Raw genomic sequence first — 13,865 nt, forward strand, 5'->3', positions numbered from 1 at the left:
GATTCAAATTCAAATTTTGCTTATAATAAATTGTTCAATGACACAACAATAGCACTTATCAATATTCTTCTTTCTCTAAGCACTTTGCTTATTATTTTTTCTGGACTATCTCTTTGCTCTAGGTCTTTTGTAAACACCGTAATTTTGAGCTAAAATATTAATTTTAGAATACAGGACCAAGGCCAATTAAGTAGAAAGGGTGTACTGTATATTATTTTAAGTGGGTTGTGAGTACTCTTTTAGTCCAAGGGAGCCACTGGTCTACCATGCCACCAATACATTGTACAATGTATTTCCAATGACAAGCCTTCCAGCAGTTGAGACACTACATTTGAATACAGTACAGGCAGGTACTTAATGGTATTGTGTGTTGGTGGCTTGAAATTAGGAAAGTTGAATCTTTGTCAATTGATTCTGATGTGGAATCTTAACTGTGGGAACATTTTATCAAGGAATATTTTACTCAATTTGGTGGGCTCCTCAGATTGGAGTGTGCAGCCTTGGGATTGAATAAAATAGTTGGCAACTGAGAAATTAGCCTGCGAGCAGGCTCACTTGTAAACACGAGCCGGCGAAGCAAGTGAGCTGGCAAGGCAAGTGACCCGCAAAGCAAGTGAGCCGGCGAAGCATGTGAGCCGGCGAAGCAAGTGAGCCTGCTCGCAGGCTACTGAGAAATTGACAATTGGCTCAAATCACGTTGAGTTTTTCATATGATAATTCTTCACAGAGCCTGTTATAGGCATTGCCATACAAATCCTTTTGTTTTTGTCAGCAATTTTGGCTTTCCCTCACACTAAGCTTGGGGTGCCTGTGGTTCACGTTATGGAAAATCAGTTTGCGAGAGACTTAAAAAAATCAGCAAAAAGGGCAAATAGGGTGGGTAGAAAATGTCGGCATATTGGCAGATCCAAAATGTTGGCGATCATTCTGATCAACTTGAGTCTACATGCTGTTGCCAACCTGAGTCGACCTGATGTGAGGTTGCTTTCATGTAGCATAAATGTAGATACTACATGTATATAAATATTGGTTCCCTCATTTATTCCAGTTCTCTGGTTTGCAGATTAGAAGAAACATTATTGAAAGCATTATAATGTTACCTAGTTATTTCTAAGTGGAAAGATCAGTGACTACAGCTGTATATCATGGAATGATCACACTTTTTTGTGGATCGAACTTACTATACTTTGCAATGATCAGAACTGAACGATAGATCTCACCATGAAATGATCTGACCGAATACCCTGCTTCTAATGCATCCCTGTAATTTACTGCTCCCTGCTTTGTTCAGCCTTACTTGTTTTAAGTTAGCTGAGTGATACATGTACAGTGTATATATACATGCATATATAATATTATATTAAAGGGGCAGTGTCATGGTTTGTTAGTAAAAATGTGGAGAGTAAAGGAGACCTGTTTACCTAAGGCAAATGAAGATTAATGGCCAAAGTTTCTTGAAAACGGCTATTTTAGCTCACAGAAACCATTCTTAAGTGTTTTTAGTTACGCGTAGCCAAGATCAAAACGAATGCGAACTTGAAAACGTCGGCCCGATGTTTTCAAAATCTCCTCTTGCATCTTAGATAAACTCTGTAATAACTGTGTGGCTCATTTTTCTTTTGAAATTTAATCAATTTTTATCTCCGGTGATCAAGAAGCAATTTAAGAATGAAACGGTCACTGAAAATTGATTTAGTAATCTTACGGTCGAAATAAGAGGGATAATTCCGGTCAGTGTAAAACACAGAGTGTAGACTGCAGACTGCAGACTGCAGACCGGGGGTAAAATGCAGACTGAGGTTATAATTTAACTGTTGAAAAAGCCCTAACCCATTAGAAATGCAAACAGTTAAGCCTAAATATTGTTTTAGGCCTAATTAGGCCTAAGGTTAGCATTTCTAAGGGGTTTGGGCTTTTTCAACAGTTACTTATACTTACGTTATAACCTCAGTCTGCATTTTACCCCTGGTCTGCAGTGTGCGTTTTACACTGACCGGGTTACATGTAATTCCCATGATACTACCGCTTTAATAAGAGAGAAACTACAGAATACAGGGCCACACAGGGTCACCACAAGCAAAGCAGTCGAGAGTTTTTGAAGAACAAAATGACATGCAAACAGCGGCCACGGATTCTGTCGTTACAGTATGCTTGAACCGGCGCTGACTGACAATTCTGAGCCACGAACTCACCGTGCAATGGTTTAAAAGCATTGGAAGACACAACTGTAAAGTTGTGAGCTCTTTCACCTTCTAGTAGTAAATTGGTTGTCACTTCAAGAGGATCAAGAAGTGCTCGACACTCAGCACAAGGACTGCTCTGATCTACTTGGTACACGACAACATCCTCTTTGACATCCATAAAGATGAGAACAAAGATCTCTGAAAAAATGTTAACAGTTGCTCCTCGTATACAAAATAGCAGGAGTTTCATCCATTGTGATGAAAAAGCAAATAAATGCATTTTTGTTCCTTGAGAACAGAGAAAGTGTGACATGGGAATGGATTCATCACAGCCGCCATTTTGAATAGTGCAGTTCGTAGTACAGAGAGGAGTCTGAGGAGAGTGTTTTTTTATTTCAATATGGACGATTATGAGAGCGTCCTGTGTGTAAAAAATGAATGTTTTATTTACAAAATTCCTCCTCGAACAAGTAATCGGGGCTACAGGTAACTTCGTCTGTGTATTGAGCATATTATTTTCCTTCAGCTGCGTAAATGACGGGTCTGAATTTGTGGAAACGATTAAGTAATTTTCTCTTGAGTGGTAAGAATTCGATTGCGAAGATTTTTAGTTCCGCTTTGCAATTTACCCCAAGAAACTTATGACGGACACAAAGAAGTGAGATATCGAATATAGCTGTGACATTTTCCTTTCAACTTAATATGAATTTTTCACTCTACAAAAGCATTTTGTTGAAATACACGGCGAGTACGATTATAAATTTAGCTCTCGTATTTACACAATCGAAAAAAAAAATATATATATTAAGTCAAACATTCGAACTTTAGGAATCGGGGTTTGAAGTGTCAGACATATTTTTCTTGTTATTCAATGTAAAACCTTGGTAATTTTAGACAAAAATGGTTATGTTATTCAATGCGAGATTTTAAGTGAAATGGAGGAGTCTAATCTGATAAAAAGTGCTTCCGATCAAGCACAGTAAATCTGCCTAATTTGTTACAGAACCTAGCAAATGTACTACATTTAAGCAATAGAGGACTTCTTCCGTGTTCACATAGCCTAATCTAAACACGAGGGGTAGTTGGGAGAATTTGAGACAGTTATGCAAAACCAAGACGCAGTCCAGGGTTTGCATAGTACATGTAACTGTCAGGAATTCTGCCAACTCCCAGAGTGTTTAGATGAGGCTATTCAAACACGGAAAAAAGTCCTGTATTGCTTTTAAAATATTTCTCAAAAATAATTCAACACATGGAGGAAAATGCTGGTTTTTTTAATTTCTTGATTGAACAGATTTTCTTGATACACGCTCATATTTCCTACCAGCCAAACAAAACGTGCATCTGACGATGAAAATTGGTGTGATGTGTGATGTCACAGCTGTGTTTACATACTCTCATCTAAACACTGCCATTGACCAATGAGAGTGCACATACTAATTATTTTATACATAGAAATGTTTGCATTATTTCCAAACAGAGCAGCAGACTGGAAGCTGGATCAACCTGATTGGACTGGGAGAGTGAGGGTGTGTGCCAAAGGGAAAGAATGTTATATCAAGATTGAAGACAAGAACTCTGGTAAAGTCTTCAATACAACGCTCAGGAGTTTCTTGACATTAAGGCATTCTTACAACCTCAAAAATAAGAATTGACATCCTACATTGTACAATACTGATTAAATGCATTTCAAAGACCAAGCAATCAAGACGCTAAAATCTGCTTTAATTGTTTCAACATGTTGTCTTATACCATGAGCTCAAATTAAGTGCTTTCCAATGCTGAGATCTTTGCTCGGTGATGCATTGATAACATTGTCAGGCTGTGTATACATTTGTTTCTACTTATACATTAAATTGCAGCAGAATAACATCTTGACCAGCCATTCTTTGCCCCTGTGCGGCCTTGCATCTTAGTCCGTAAAGCAATGGTGATTAATCTGGAGGCTCGATTCCCATCCTGGTCAGAGGTTTTCTCTTTCATCGTGGAGGCCCATTTTCATGACAAGGGCTTACGCTCAAATGGATTTAATATCAGGCATTTCTACTGTGCTTACACATGTACATGTAGATAGACTACACAGTCTGAGGAAACACAGATCATCTGAGAAAAAATTACAGACAAAGCATTGTTGATTATTTGAAGTGTGATTAAGGAACAAAGTTTTGTAACAAAATTATTATTAATTTGATTGCTTGTTCTTTGATGTACTTTTCATGAAGATACTCGAGCTTTCATGTACAAACTCAAACTCAGAAGGAATCCCAACTTATTTTCTACATTAACTGACAAGATGCATTTCATTTAGGGAGCAGGGGTGGCGCAGTGGTGAGAGCACAGACCACAATGTGACCCAAGTTTGATTCCCAGACTTAGTGTCATATGTGGGTTGAGGTTTTATCTGTGGGTACTTCAGTATATACTCCACCAATATACTCCACCAAAATTTGATTTGATTTGATTGAATTAATTTTGTTAGTGTCCGCAATTATTGCTCTTGTGCTAAATCCTTGACACTTTAAGTTGTTATTATTATTATTACATGTATCCTCAATCCTGTACAAAATTGTGAAGACATCTTCATCTCCCTATTGTCCTTTTCTACGTACATGTAATTGCTCCCCTCTTCCCACCAAACGCGGTTTTATACATGTACATGTACATATACAACATATAACATGTACATAGCTGGGCTGTTTTGCACTTCTTCCTGAGTAGCATTGTGTGGGGTGGGGTGGGGCAGGGGGAGGGGTATTGTTGGCTATCTTTTATGCTTATGGTCTACAGAAGTAAATGGGAGGATTGGAAATAGGTGAGGTCTCAAACTTTTTGTCCCAGATTGTATCCTCAAGGATCATCAGTTCCTGATTCAACAAGGAACAACAGAAAAGAAACTAGACCTTTCATTATCATTATATTGTGCAATCAAGCTAGCAATGTAAAATAATTGTTGATAATTAATCTTAATGCTGTATTCAAGGTGAGCTCTTTGCCAAATGTCCAGTTGATGACTACCCTGGTATTGCAGTGGAAGCTGTGCTAGATAGCAGCCGGTATTTTGTCCTCAAGATTGTCAACGATAATGGTATGTACATTTATTTTTAATTATTATTTTAGCATTTCTGGTTACTTTTAATGGTATTAAGGACGGTGCCTGCTATTGTTATTGCGCATACGTTCTGCACATCTCGAGATTCTCGGGTTTCCTATTGGTGATGCTTACTAGTAAAGGGATATTTTTGCGCAGTTTAAAACTATCCGGAGAAAGTAGATCTTAGTAGGTACTCTTAGTAACCAAAAAGAAAATTGGGGGTAACCATGCATTTTTGAGAGATATTAAGCTTCAATTTGAGAAAGAACGCCATACATTGCTTTGTATTTTTAATAAAGCTTTTTACAAATATTATTCATGAATTATCTTTGAAAAATGTGTGGTTACCCCCAATTTTCTTTTTGGATTTCAATGACACTTGTTATTAGATCTACATTTCCTGCATAATCACGCACCAGGGAAAAATATCTTTAATTAGTAGACACCACCCTCAATTTTTTTTATGTCATATAGGCTGGTTTATTTTTTTCATTGCAGCTTGCAAGTGAGTGTGTGTGTGTGTGTTACGTTTTTCATTAGTAAGAAAGAATTGAGATATTTACGGTTGTTTAAATCAGACAAAGGGAAGGTACATGTACCAACCATTAATTTTTTCTCCTTGAAGGTACAACTTCCAAATCATTGCATATTCTGACAACGAACTACAGTCTCCTGAAATCAATGATATCATTCAATGAGTACTGCAGGGTGAATAAAAATGCTCCTCTTTTTTCTCTCAAATGAAAACAAATTTATCAACAAATGTGTATTTTTTTTTTAGAAGCTTGTAATTAAGGAAGTGAATAGCGAGCACCTTAAGTACATGTAGAAGTTTTGAGAGACAGCTTCTTTGTGCTATAGTTGCACTTTGTTTTTGTATTTAGACTAAAAGAAGTCAAAAAATTGTTTTCAAGATTCTTGTTGTTTTTTCTTCCATTTTTTTACTTAATCCAGGTCAACATGCATTTATTGGAATGGGTTTTCAAGATAGAGGAGACAGCTTTGACTTCAATGTTGCAATGCAAGATCATTTTAAGTATGTTATTGCCATCTTTACCAGTGCTTAAAATTAGCAGTTGTCCAGTTATCCCAGACGACCAGAGAGTTTACCTACTAGTGACGAGAAAAACAAAGCACGGACAACCAAGCCAAAAATCGAAAACAAATTGCATAAGCAGCACCCGACTCACTTGTCAGTAAATTCTATTGTCAGGTGCATTAGTATTGTGAAGTGAACAATAATATTACAGTACTTTTCCACAGCTGAGCATTTTCCCATGTTTTGAAAATCTGTGACTTTTAAAAAACATTTACAGATAGGAAATTAAAAGGCAAGAGACAATATCACAGACATGCAGGCAATGCAGATCAAAAGCTCCGTTATTTAAGCAAACGCTTTCAGAAAAAATCAGAGGCGTACACTAAAAGCTATGGGATAACTCATACAAGCTTGATCACCACGGATGTGATTGCATCTCACAATTAGCATGTGTACAACCGCTCACTCTCCTCCGATGAGCGGCTGTACACAGGCTAATCTCAATACGGCGTGCAGTTAACCGCCGGGGGTTTCCTAGTGGGCAAAGAGGGATTTTATCAGGGAAACCTACATGTAATTCACCGGTTTGGTTGCGCCGGCTTTTGAAATGGCAACAACCTGAATTTTTTTATTTTGAGCACTGCCTTTGCTCAAGTTATAATATTAAGCCATAAAAATTAACTATTCACCCTAATGAAGAGCTAATGCTCAAAATGTCAGTTACTCACTCTTTTCATGCTGGTAATTTCACCTTTATCAGCTGGTTCAATGAATTAAATTTTCCTGTTTTACTCTGTTACTGACAGAGCACTACAGTTTCTTTTAAGCACAAACACATGTACATGTAACCCTTAGCTTTTGCAAAAAAAAGATATCATAAGTCCTATGCAGGAGTTATGGTAATGTTAGAAGAAGAGGGGAAAAGAATTTTCTTCCTCCTCTTTTTTCATCTTGCCGTCCAGTCAGTTTTAGGCTCACCTCTTGCCAACCTGTTATTGTGAGTATGTACTTTCAGTGAGTGGTGAAAGTTACATTAATTTATTCTGCAACTTATGTCACATAATAATATACATGAAAATTTTCAGTGCGTTGATTGGGTGAGAGCATGTCAATAAATCCTAAACAGAGTGCACAAAAGTGAAGTTAGTGCAATAAAGTCAAATTTTTGCATTGATAGCCAATCAAATGCCAGCCCTGGATGGCGCATTTGATGACAGTTTTTCTGTGATTGCATGATACTTATGCGATGCTTCTGCTTAAGTTAACCAACTCGAATTTTTTCATTTATATTATTAATAAGTAATCACAGGATTTTTCTTGTGCAATTCGATCAGAATGAATAAGCACTTGTAATTTTTTTTAAAGACTTGTGCATCTTTGAAATATTTTACTTGCACTTATAATTTATTCCAAATTGCACTCAAAATCATGCAAGTACATGTACCTATACAAATAACCAATTAACAACAAAAAACGGAAGAGGTGTGAAAGCAAAAGCTGCCTTAGGAAACGTTTCATCATTATCATGTACCACTCCAGATCAGATTTTCATCATCAGAGGCAGTTTTTAAGGCTAATCATTAAGACTTATCTTTTTAAGTGTGCTTTTGATTTGTAGTTTTTATTTGTAGTTTTATTTTTTACTTTTTCGTTGAACCTTATTGTATTATATTTTCAAATTTAACTCGATCTAAGGATTTTAATTTTTAGGGTTTTAAAGTGTTGTAAAGCACCATGGACAATTAATGGAAGATGGCACTATATAAATGTATATTTATTTTATGAACAAATTGTTAGAAACCTTGCTATGAAAACAAAAAAGTACCAGATACAAAGTGTTTGATTAGTCCATGCCTTAATTGCACCTGGAGGTAACTTCTTATTTTTGTGTTAAAGGCAAGAACACAACAACAGGTTTATATACTTTATTCTTCAAAAAACACTAACTCAATAACAAAAGGTGTCAGTCAGGGTGAGCAAGAGGCCAATTCCCCGCTCTAATAATGTAATGTCATGTAAGGATGTCGTGCCAGATTGCTAGGGGTACCACACTATCAAAAAACCTCAAGTGAAATAAAGCATTGTTTTTTTAGATGGATAAAACAGAATGAAAAGCTTGAAGCTGAAGCTGTCCAGCCAGATCTTACTCCAAAACTAGACCTTAGCTTCAAAGAAGGACAAACAATACATATTAATTTAGGGGTGAGTATTGTGTTTTTATGTTCATTCCAGACTTGCAGCTGTGATGTTGTATTCTCTTTATTTATGGCTTTATCTTTATTATTTTAAGACCAGGAACATGGGTTCTCAATTATTGTATTTTTTCACTGTTTTTCCTGTAGAATCGTGCACCAGGTGCAACAAGTCGGCCAAAACCTGGTAAGTTCTTCTTATTAACCATGGTAGAAATCCTATGTAGGATCCTACAAGATTTAATAAGATCCTGTAGGATCCTCTAAGATCTGATATAGGAATAGGATCCTACTCAGGATCCAAAATACAAATAGAACAGGAATCAAGATCCTAAAAAAAAAAGGATCCTAAATAGGAAGGGGACAGGAATCAAGATCCTAAATAAAGGAATTGAATCCTAGCCAAAATCCTGAACGGGAACAGGATCTTGGTAAAGGTTAATTACTATCAAGACCTTAAAGTGCTACATCGATAAAAACATCAGTTCTCGCTTTCCTTCACAGGATCTTCTTGCAGGATCTTACAAGATCCTAAAGGATCCTGTTTAACATCTTGTAGAATCCTTCAGGATCTTACAGGATCTTAAGTAAGATCTTGTGTAGGATCTTAAGTAGGATCTTTCAGGGTCTTTCTAGGATTTTTACCAGGGTTTTACTCTGTCTAATGCCAGATGATTTTACTCGTCAACTGGATGGTGTCCTAGGGCGTTTGAGGTTAAACTTTTCTAATATGCCTCCATTCTGCAGGTGGTGGCCTTGCTGTGATTCCCCCACCCCCTGGAGGCATGGCACCAAAGCTGGCCCCACCTCCAGGTACAGGGGCAGCATCACCTGCATCTTCAAGAAGAGCCTTTCCATCAAATCCACAAGCTGCATTTCCTAGTATGGATAGTTTTGGCTCCTCATCAGGAGTACATCAAAGTCAGCCACAGAAAAGTACAACAACAACAACAACATCAGAGTGGGGAGATTTTACAGCGGCATCAGGGTATGTAAGAACAAACTAGTAATTGAGTTGGTTACTGGGCAACTTCTATTTTATTATTATTATAGTAATAATAATGTAATAGTAATATTCTTCATAGTTGAACCAATAATATTCTATTTTATGTCAGGCATTCTGGTTTGTCATGAGATGGGATGTACAGTGTAATGTATTGGTAGTGTAGATAAAGATGTGACCTCTCACGGGAAAACGTACACTAACGACTTTCCGGGAAACAAGTTTTTCACACGGATCCCTCACGAATTGCTCACGGCTTGAAAAGTCGAGTGAATGAGTGGCACTGCACGACCAAACGGGTTCTCAGAAATCCCACACGAGTGGTCGAAAATTTTACACGGCTTGAAAAAAGTTTGGCACGAATGGGTCAACGTTTTGTTTCTGTTGCTATGATTTCACGGGTTAACGCAAACGGCTCTTAAAAAATTATAGTCGGTAAAGTATAGTCGGTACATGTACTGCTAGTCTTTTTCAAACAATGAGGTTGACTTGTTCCATGTCGCCTACAAAGGAAGATGCTCTGCTGAAAACCAACCAATCACAGTATGGCATCCAGCTTCAAAGGTGACGCAATGACCAGTCAGCCCCATGCATATTGTGATACAAACCACTCAATTAGAATCTTGCTAAAACACACAAGCATCAGGAAAACTGGAGTAAAGTCTCCTTTACTGAAAAATACAATATTAAGCAGTCTGTATAGATATTAGTATTTAGACTGGCAAGCCAGTGGTAGCTTTTACAAGTACTAGATAAGTGTCAAAGTATAAATGAATGTGATACAATGATGTAGCATTCCTTTGCTACATTACGGAATAATTTTGTCCAAAATTTAGATTTAGTGTACAGTGGTTTCAGCAAGTACTGACAGTCAACGAAAGTGTTGGCCACTGTTTTTTTCCCTAAGTAATTTATTATTGAAGCAATAAACGGCAGATTCTTTCAAATCAAAGATTGAAGTTTGTTTTGATATGACCTTGAAAAATAAACGTGGAAACAGAACGTAAACAAAAATGCAAAACATTTAATTGGCCTATCGAACAAAAACAAACCAGTGCAAATTTTCGCTTGGTGAACGCGGATGCAAACAACATCAATGTCGGCATTTGGCTTTGACGTCATTTGAAATGCAGTAAATGTGATTGGACAATCAAACTGTTTACTGCCCATATTAGGAGTTTCCTTGGCGGGAATAAGGAGAATCTGCGAAACATTGGTCCGTGAAACAACTGTATTGGGATTTACAATGGTGTATTATGTGACCAAAATGTTGTTTTTCTGTTGGCTATAAACCTCATGAATTATTTATCAAATTTAGACTTACATCTATGTTTCTTTATGTTTGAATGAAATGAATGTATATTTGAAGTGCAGGTTATAGACCAATGAGGTCCGTCTCAAATGTCGAACTTTACATGTGTCAAATCTAATGCAAATGAGCGAAAACAATAGATTTTTCTCATGTGCATTAGATTCGGCACATGTAAAGTTCGACGTTTGAAACGGGCCTGAGAGAAGTTGTCCGTGCACCTAAGTGGACAATCAAAGGAATTGTCTATAGACACCTAATCAACCTCGTTCGCAGGGTCTCTAAATGTCTCTCCTCATCGACAAAGGGACCCTGGGAACGAGGTTGACGCCTAATACGGATCACTTGTCTCATTCGTCTATGATCATACTTTTGCCATGCTTCATTGTAGCTTGTTTCCATTGTTTTCTACAGGAACACTGACTCCAGTTGGGAACAGTTTTAAAGACCTGTTATTCCAGATAAGGATCTAGTATTTTTAAATATTTGTCACTTAGTCTGAAGTGGATTTCTCTGGTATTCAGACACTGTTGAGACCTAGACTAAGATCATCTTGGCGAAAATTAATGTGGTTAGGGGAAGCAAAAGAAATAGCAACAAATTTGCACAATAATCTTTTGAGCTATATGCCATTTTTTAAATGTCTGTAAGCTTTTTGAAGAAAACCAAATGCAAGCTTTCCTTTCAACCCCAATGCATTATAGTGTTGTCTAGATTTGGTGTAAATAATGAAAGACAAAACTGGCGTTGACAGAAAGAATAAGGGATTTCAATGCTCTGCAAATAAGTAAAACACTAGATACCTTCAAGTGTTTAAAATTGTGCCGGTTTTGAAGCCACCATTACTACAGGTATCATTGTTTGATATCTAAGAGAACATCTTCTAATCTTCCCTGTGGATGTTCTTGTTTGCTTCGTCTCCTTATTTTTTTTCATTTGAGGTAGTGTTGATTTCGACTTTGTCCAGAGGTAGAGGTGACTCCGTGAGTCAAAGAATCATTAGGCTTCTCTGACCCACCCTTCCCCTAATATAATGAGCTTGGGATTAGTTAAGTGACGCGATTCCTTTTCCTGTTAATTATGTAGAGTCATGTATGACATTATCTCTGGTCTTTGTTTTCTCAGCATTAGGACAGTTGCACTCGATATTGATATTATACGGTGTTCCTTTTTCACTGTAGCCGTCGTTTCGTGCGAGTCCAAGTGGAAAGTGTTCCTCTGCACGCGGTCTAGTTACTCATCAGCATGACAAGTGTTTGCTACTTGGCGTCGCTATGAGAGATTGGACTGAAGTGTTGTCAAATATGGCATCTGAGTTTCACATTTCATTGAATTGTTGTCTGGGTGTATCTGAAAGCTACAGTATGTTGTAATTGATTTATCTTTAGCACAAGCAACACACAGCGCAATTGATGGTTTCCATCTGACGTCACGGCGGCCATGTTGGGTGTACAGAACAATGCAGTCAAATGTGTTTTGGGAATTTGACTGTATTCTTATGCAAAACTTGTGGGGCCATTTTCTATTGTTTTGTACACCAACATGGCTGTCTCGTCACGTGGATGCAAACCAAGGATAGCTTCTTGTCGTAAATAGGTGTTCGAAAGAGTGCTTACGCGCTGTGTTTAATTGCTTGCGTCGTAGGTGTAAACTTTCGCTGAAAGCATCTTATTTACTGTAATTCCTCTTGTAATTGGTAAAAAATAAGCAGGCCTAGTTTTTGTGACCAATCACCAAGAGCACAAAGTAAATGAGATGCAAGAGCTAAACAAAATCAAGAGTGACTCTCCCTCCTCATTTTTGCTTCGGAAAACCGTAACCACAAAAATCGACCACGCCTTTGCTAGGGCGCTCAACTGTTTTGGGCCAAGAGTTAAGATGTCAAAGTCTATCACCACTTTAGTTATTACCTCCTTGGCTTCGTTATTTCTTAGGTCAACAGAAATACATGTCCACTAGCCAGAATAGCTGGCGAGGTATTTTATCGCGGGATTATTTAAACACGCGTGAGAAAATGCATGCTCGCTTCGTTGTGTTTTGGCCGCTAGTGTTAGTGGCTGTGATCTCGTCACCATGCCACCTGCGACCCACTTGCGGCCAAAACACAACGGAGCAACCATCGATGTATTCGTGTGTGTTCCCAGATCCTATCGTTTTTCTTAGCCGGCGCGCCTTCGCACGAGAAAACGAAAGGCTCTGGAGCAAGGAAATTCAACTTTTTTCATTGGTTTGTTTGAGAACAATAAAATCTTGAACCGGAAGTAAAAATGGCGGATCTGGTGCGATGGGGTCAGCTGGTGCGACGCGAACAGATTCTTCAAGTTGAGGCCACTTAAAGCTTCACATTGAGACTCGAGAATGTGATGCTTCTGAGCGCGGCCATGTTTAGTACTATTCACGACTCGTATATGAGCTCCGGAAGTTCTAGAATGTGGGACCCCAAATCCTATGTCTCCAGAGCCCTTCTTTTTCTCGTGCGAAGGCCCCACCGACTAAAAGAAACGCTGGGATCTGGGAACGAGAATGGTTTAAATGCGCCCGCGATAATATATGCCGCCAGTTATACAGGCTTAATGCAAATACTGAGCATGATTTCAGGTAGAATAACTGACACCATTATTGTAATTGTTAAGTTGAAGCAATTGTTGCACTCTGTTTGAAAAGCCTTTAAATATTTGGAACTACGTTGTAGAAATGCTAATTTACACAAGACTCGTAAGAAATCAGTTCATCAACAACTATGTATATATCTGTTATAAATGTATATGGATTGCAAGGTATAAAAATAATCATCCTTTTTACTGGACGTAGAAGGCACAATAAATAAGTCGATTGGAGTTAGTTCAATAGAGACTGGCTGTAGTCTCCGATCCTAACTAAAGCTGGACCAATGCGCTGTGTAGCGCAAAGAATAATGACTCTGCGAGAATGTACACCCCACACAGTAAGTAACATTTTTCCTGAGCCACCGCGCACAGGTTTAGTACCGGGCTGTCATGCGAGACTCCGGCCGGACCAAGACGCAGGTTCTTCAAAATAACTGCACCC

The 13,865-nt window shown here is 38.0% G+C and overlaps 2 protein-coding genes across 2 annotated transcripts in view; one reads left to right on the forward strand and one right to left on the reverse strand.

Annotated features, from left to right (window-relative positions):
* The window catches only part of LOC138051783 (uncharacterized), a 21,155-nt gene extending 18,616 nt beyond the window's left edge, over positions 1 to 2,539 (reverse strand). The window contains exon 1 of the mRNA XM_068898041.1: positions 2,193 to 2,539. Within this exon, the coding sequence (XP_068754142.1) occupies positions 2,193 to 2,496 (304 nt within the window). The 5' untranslated portion in view covers positions 2,497 to 2,539. The remainder of the gene's footprint in view (positions 1 to 2,192) is intronic.
* Positions 2,540 to 12,004, forward strand: LOC138051782 (adaptin ear-binding coat-associated protein 1-like). The gene is made up of 8 exons (XM_068898040.1): positions 2,540 to 2,669; positions 3,664 to 3,764; positions 5,164 to 5,268; positions 6,229 to 6,310; positions 8,407 to 8,515; positions 8,656 to 8,692; positions 9,253 to 9,493; positions 11,232 to 12,004. The coding sequence occupies exons 1-8, from the start codon at positions 2,584 to 2,586 to the stop codon at positions 11,260 to 11,262; spliced, it is 792 nt and encodes a 263-aa protein (XP_068754141.1). The 5' UTR covers positions 2,540 to 2,583; the 3' UTR covers positions 11,263 to 12,004.
* Positions 12,005 to 13,865: the final 1,861 nt, after the last annotated feature.

This window comes from Montipora capricornis, chromosome 6 (genome assembly GCF_036669925.1).
Source record: "Montipora capricornis isolate CH-2021 chromosome 6, ASM3666992v2, whole genome shotgun sequence".
Lineage (NCBI taxonomy): Eukaryota > Metazoa > Cnidaria > Anthozoa > Scleractinia > Acroporidae > Montipora > Montipora capricornis.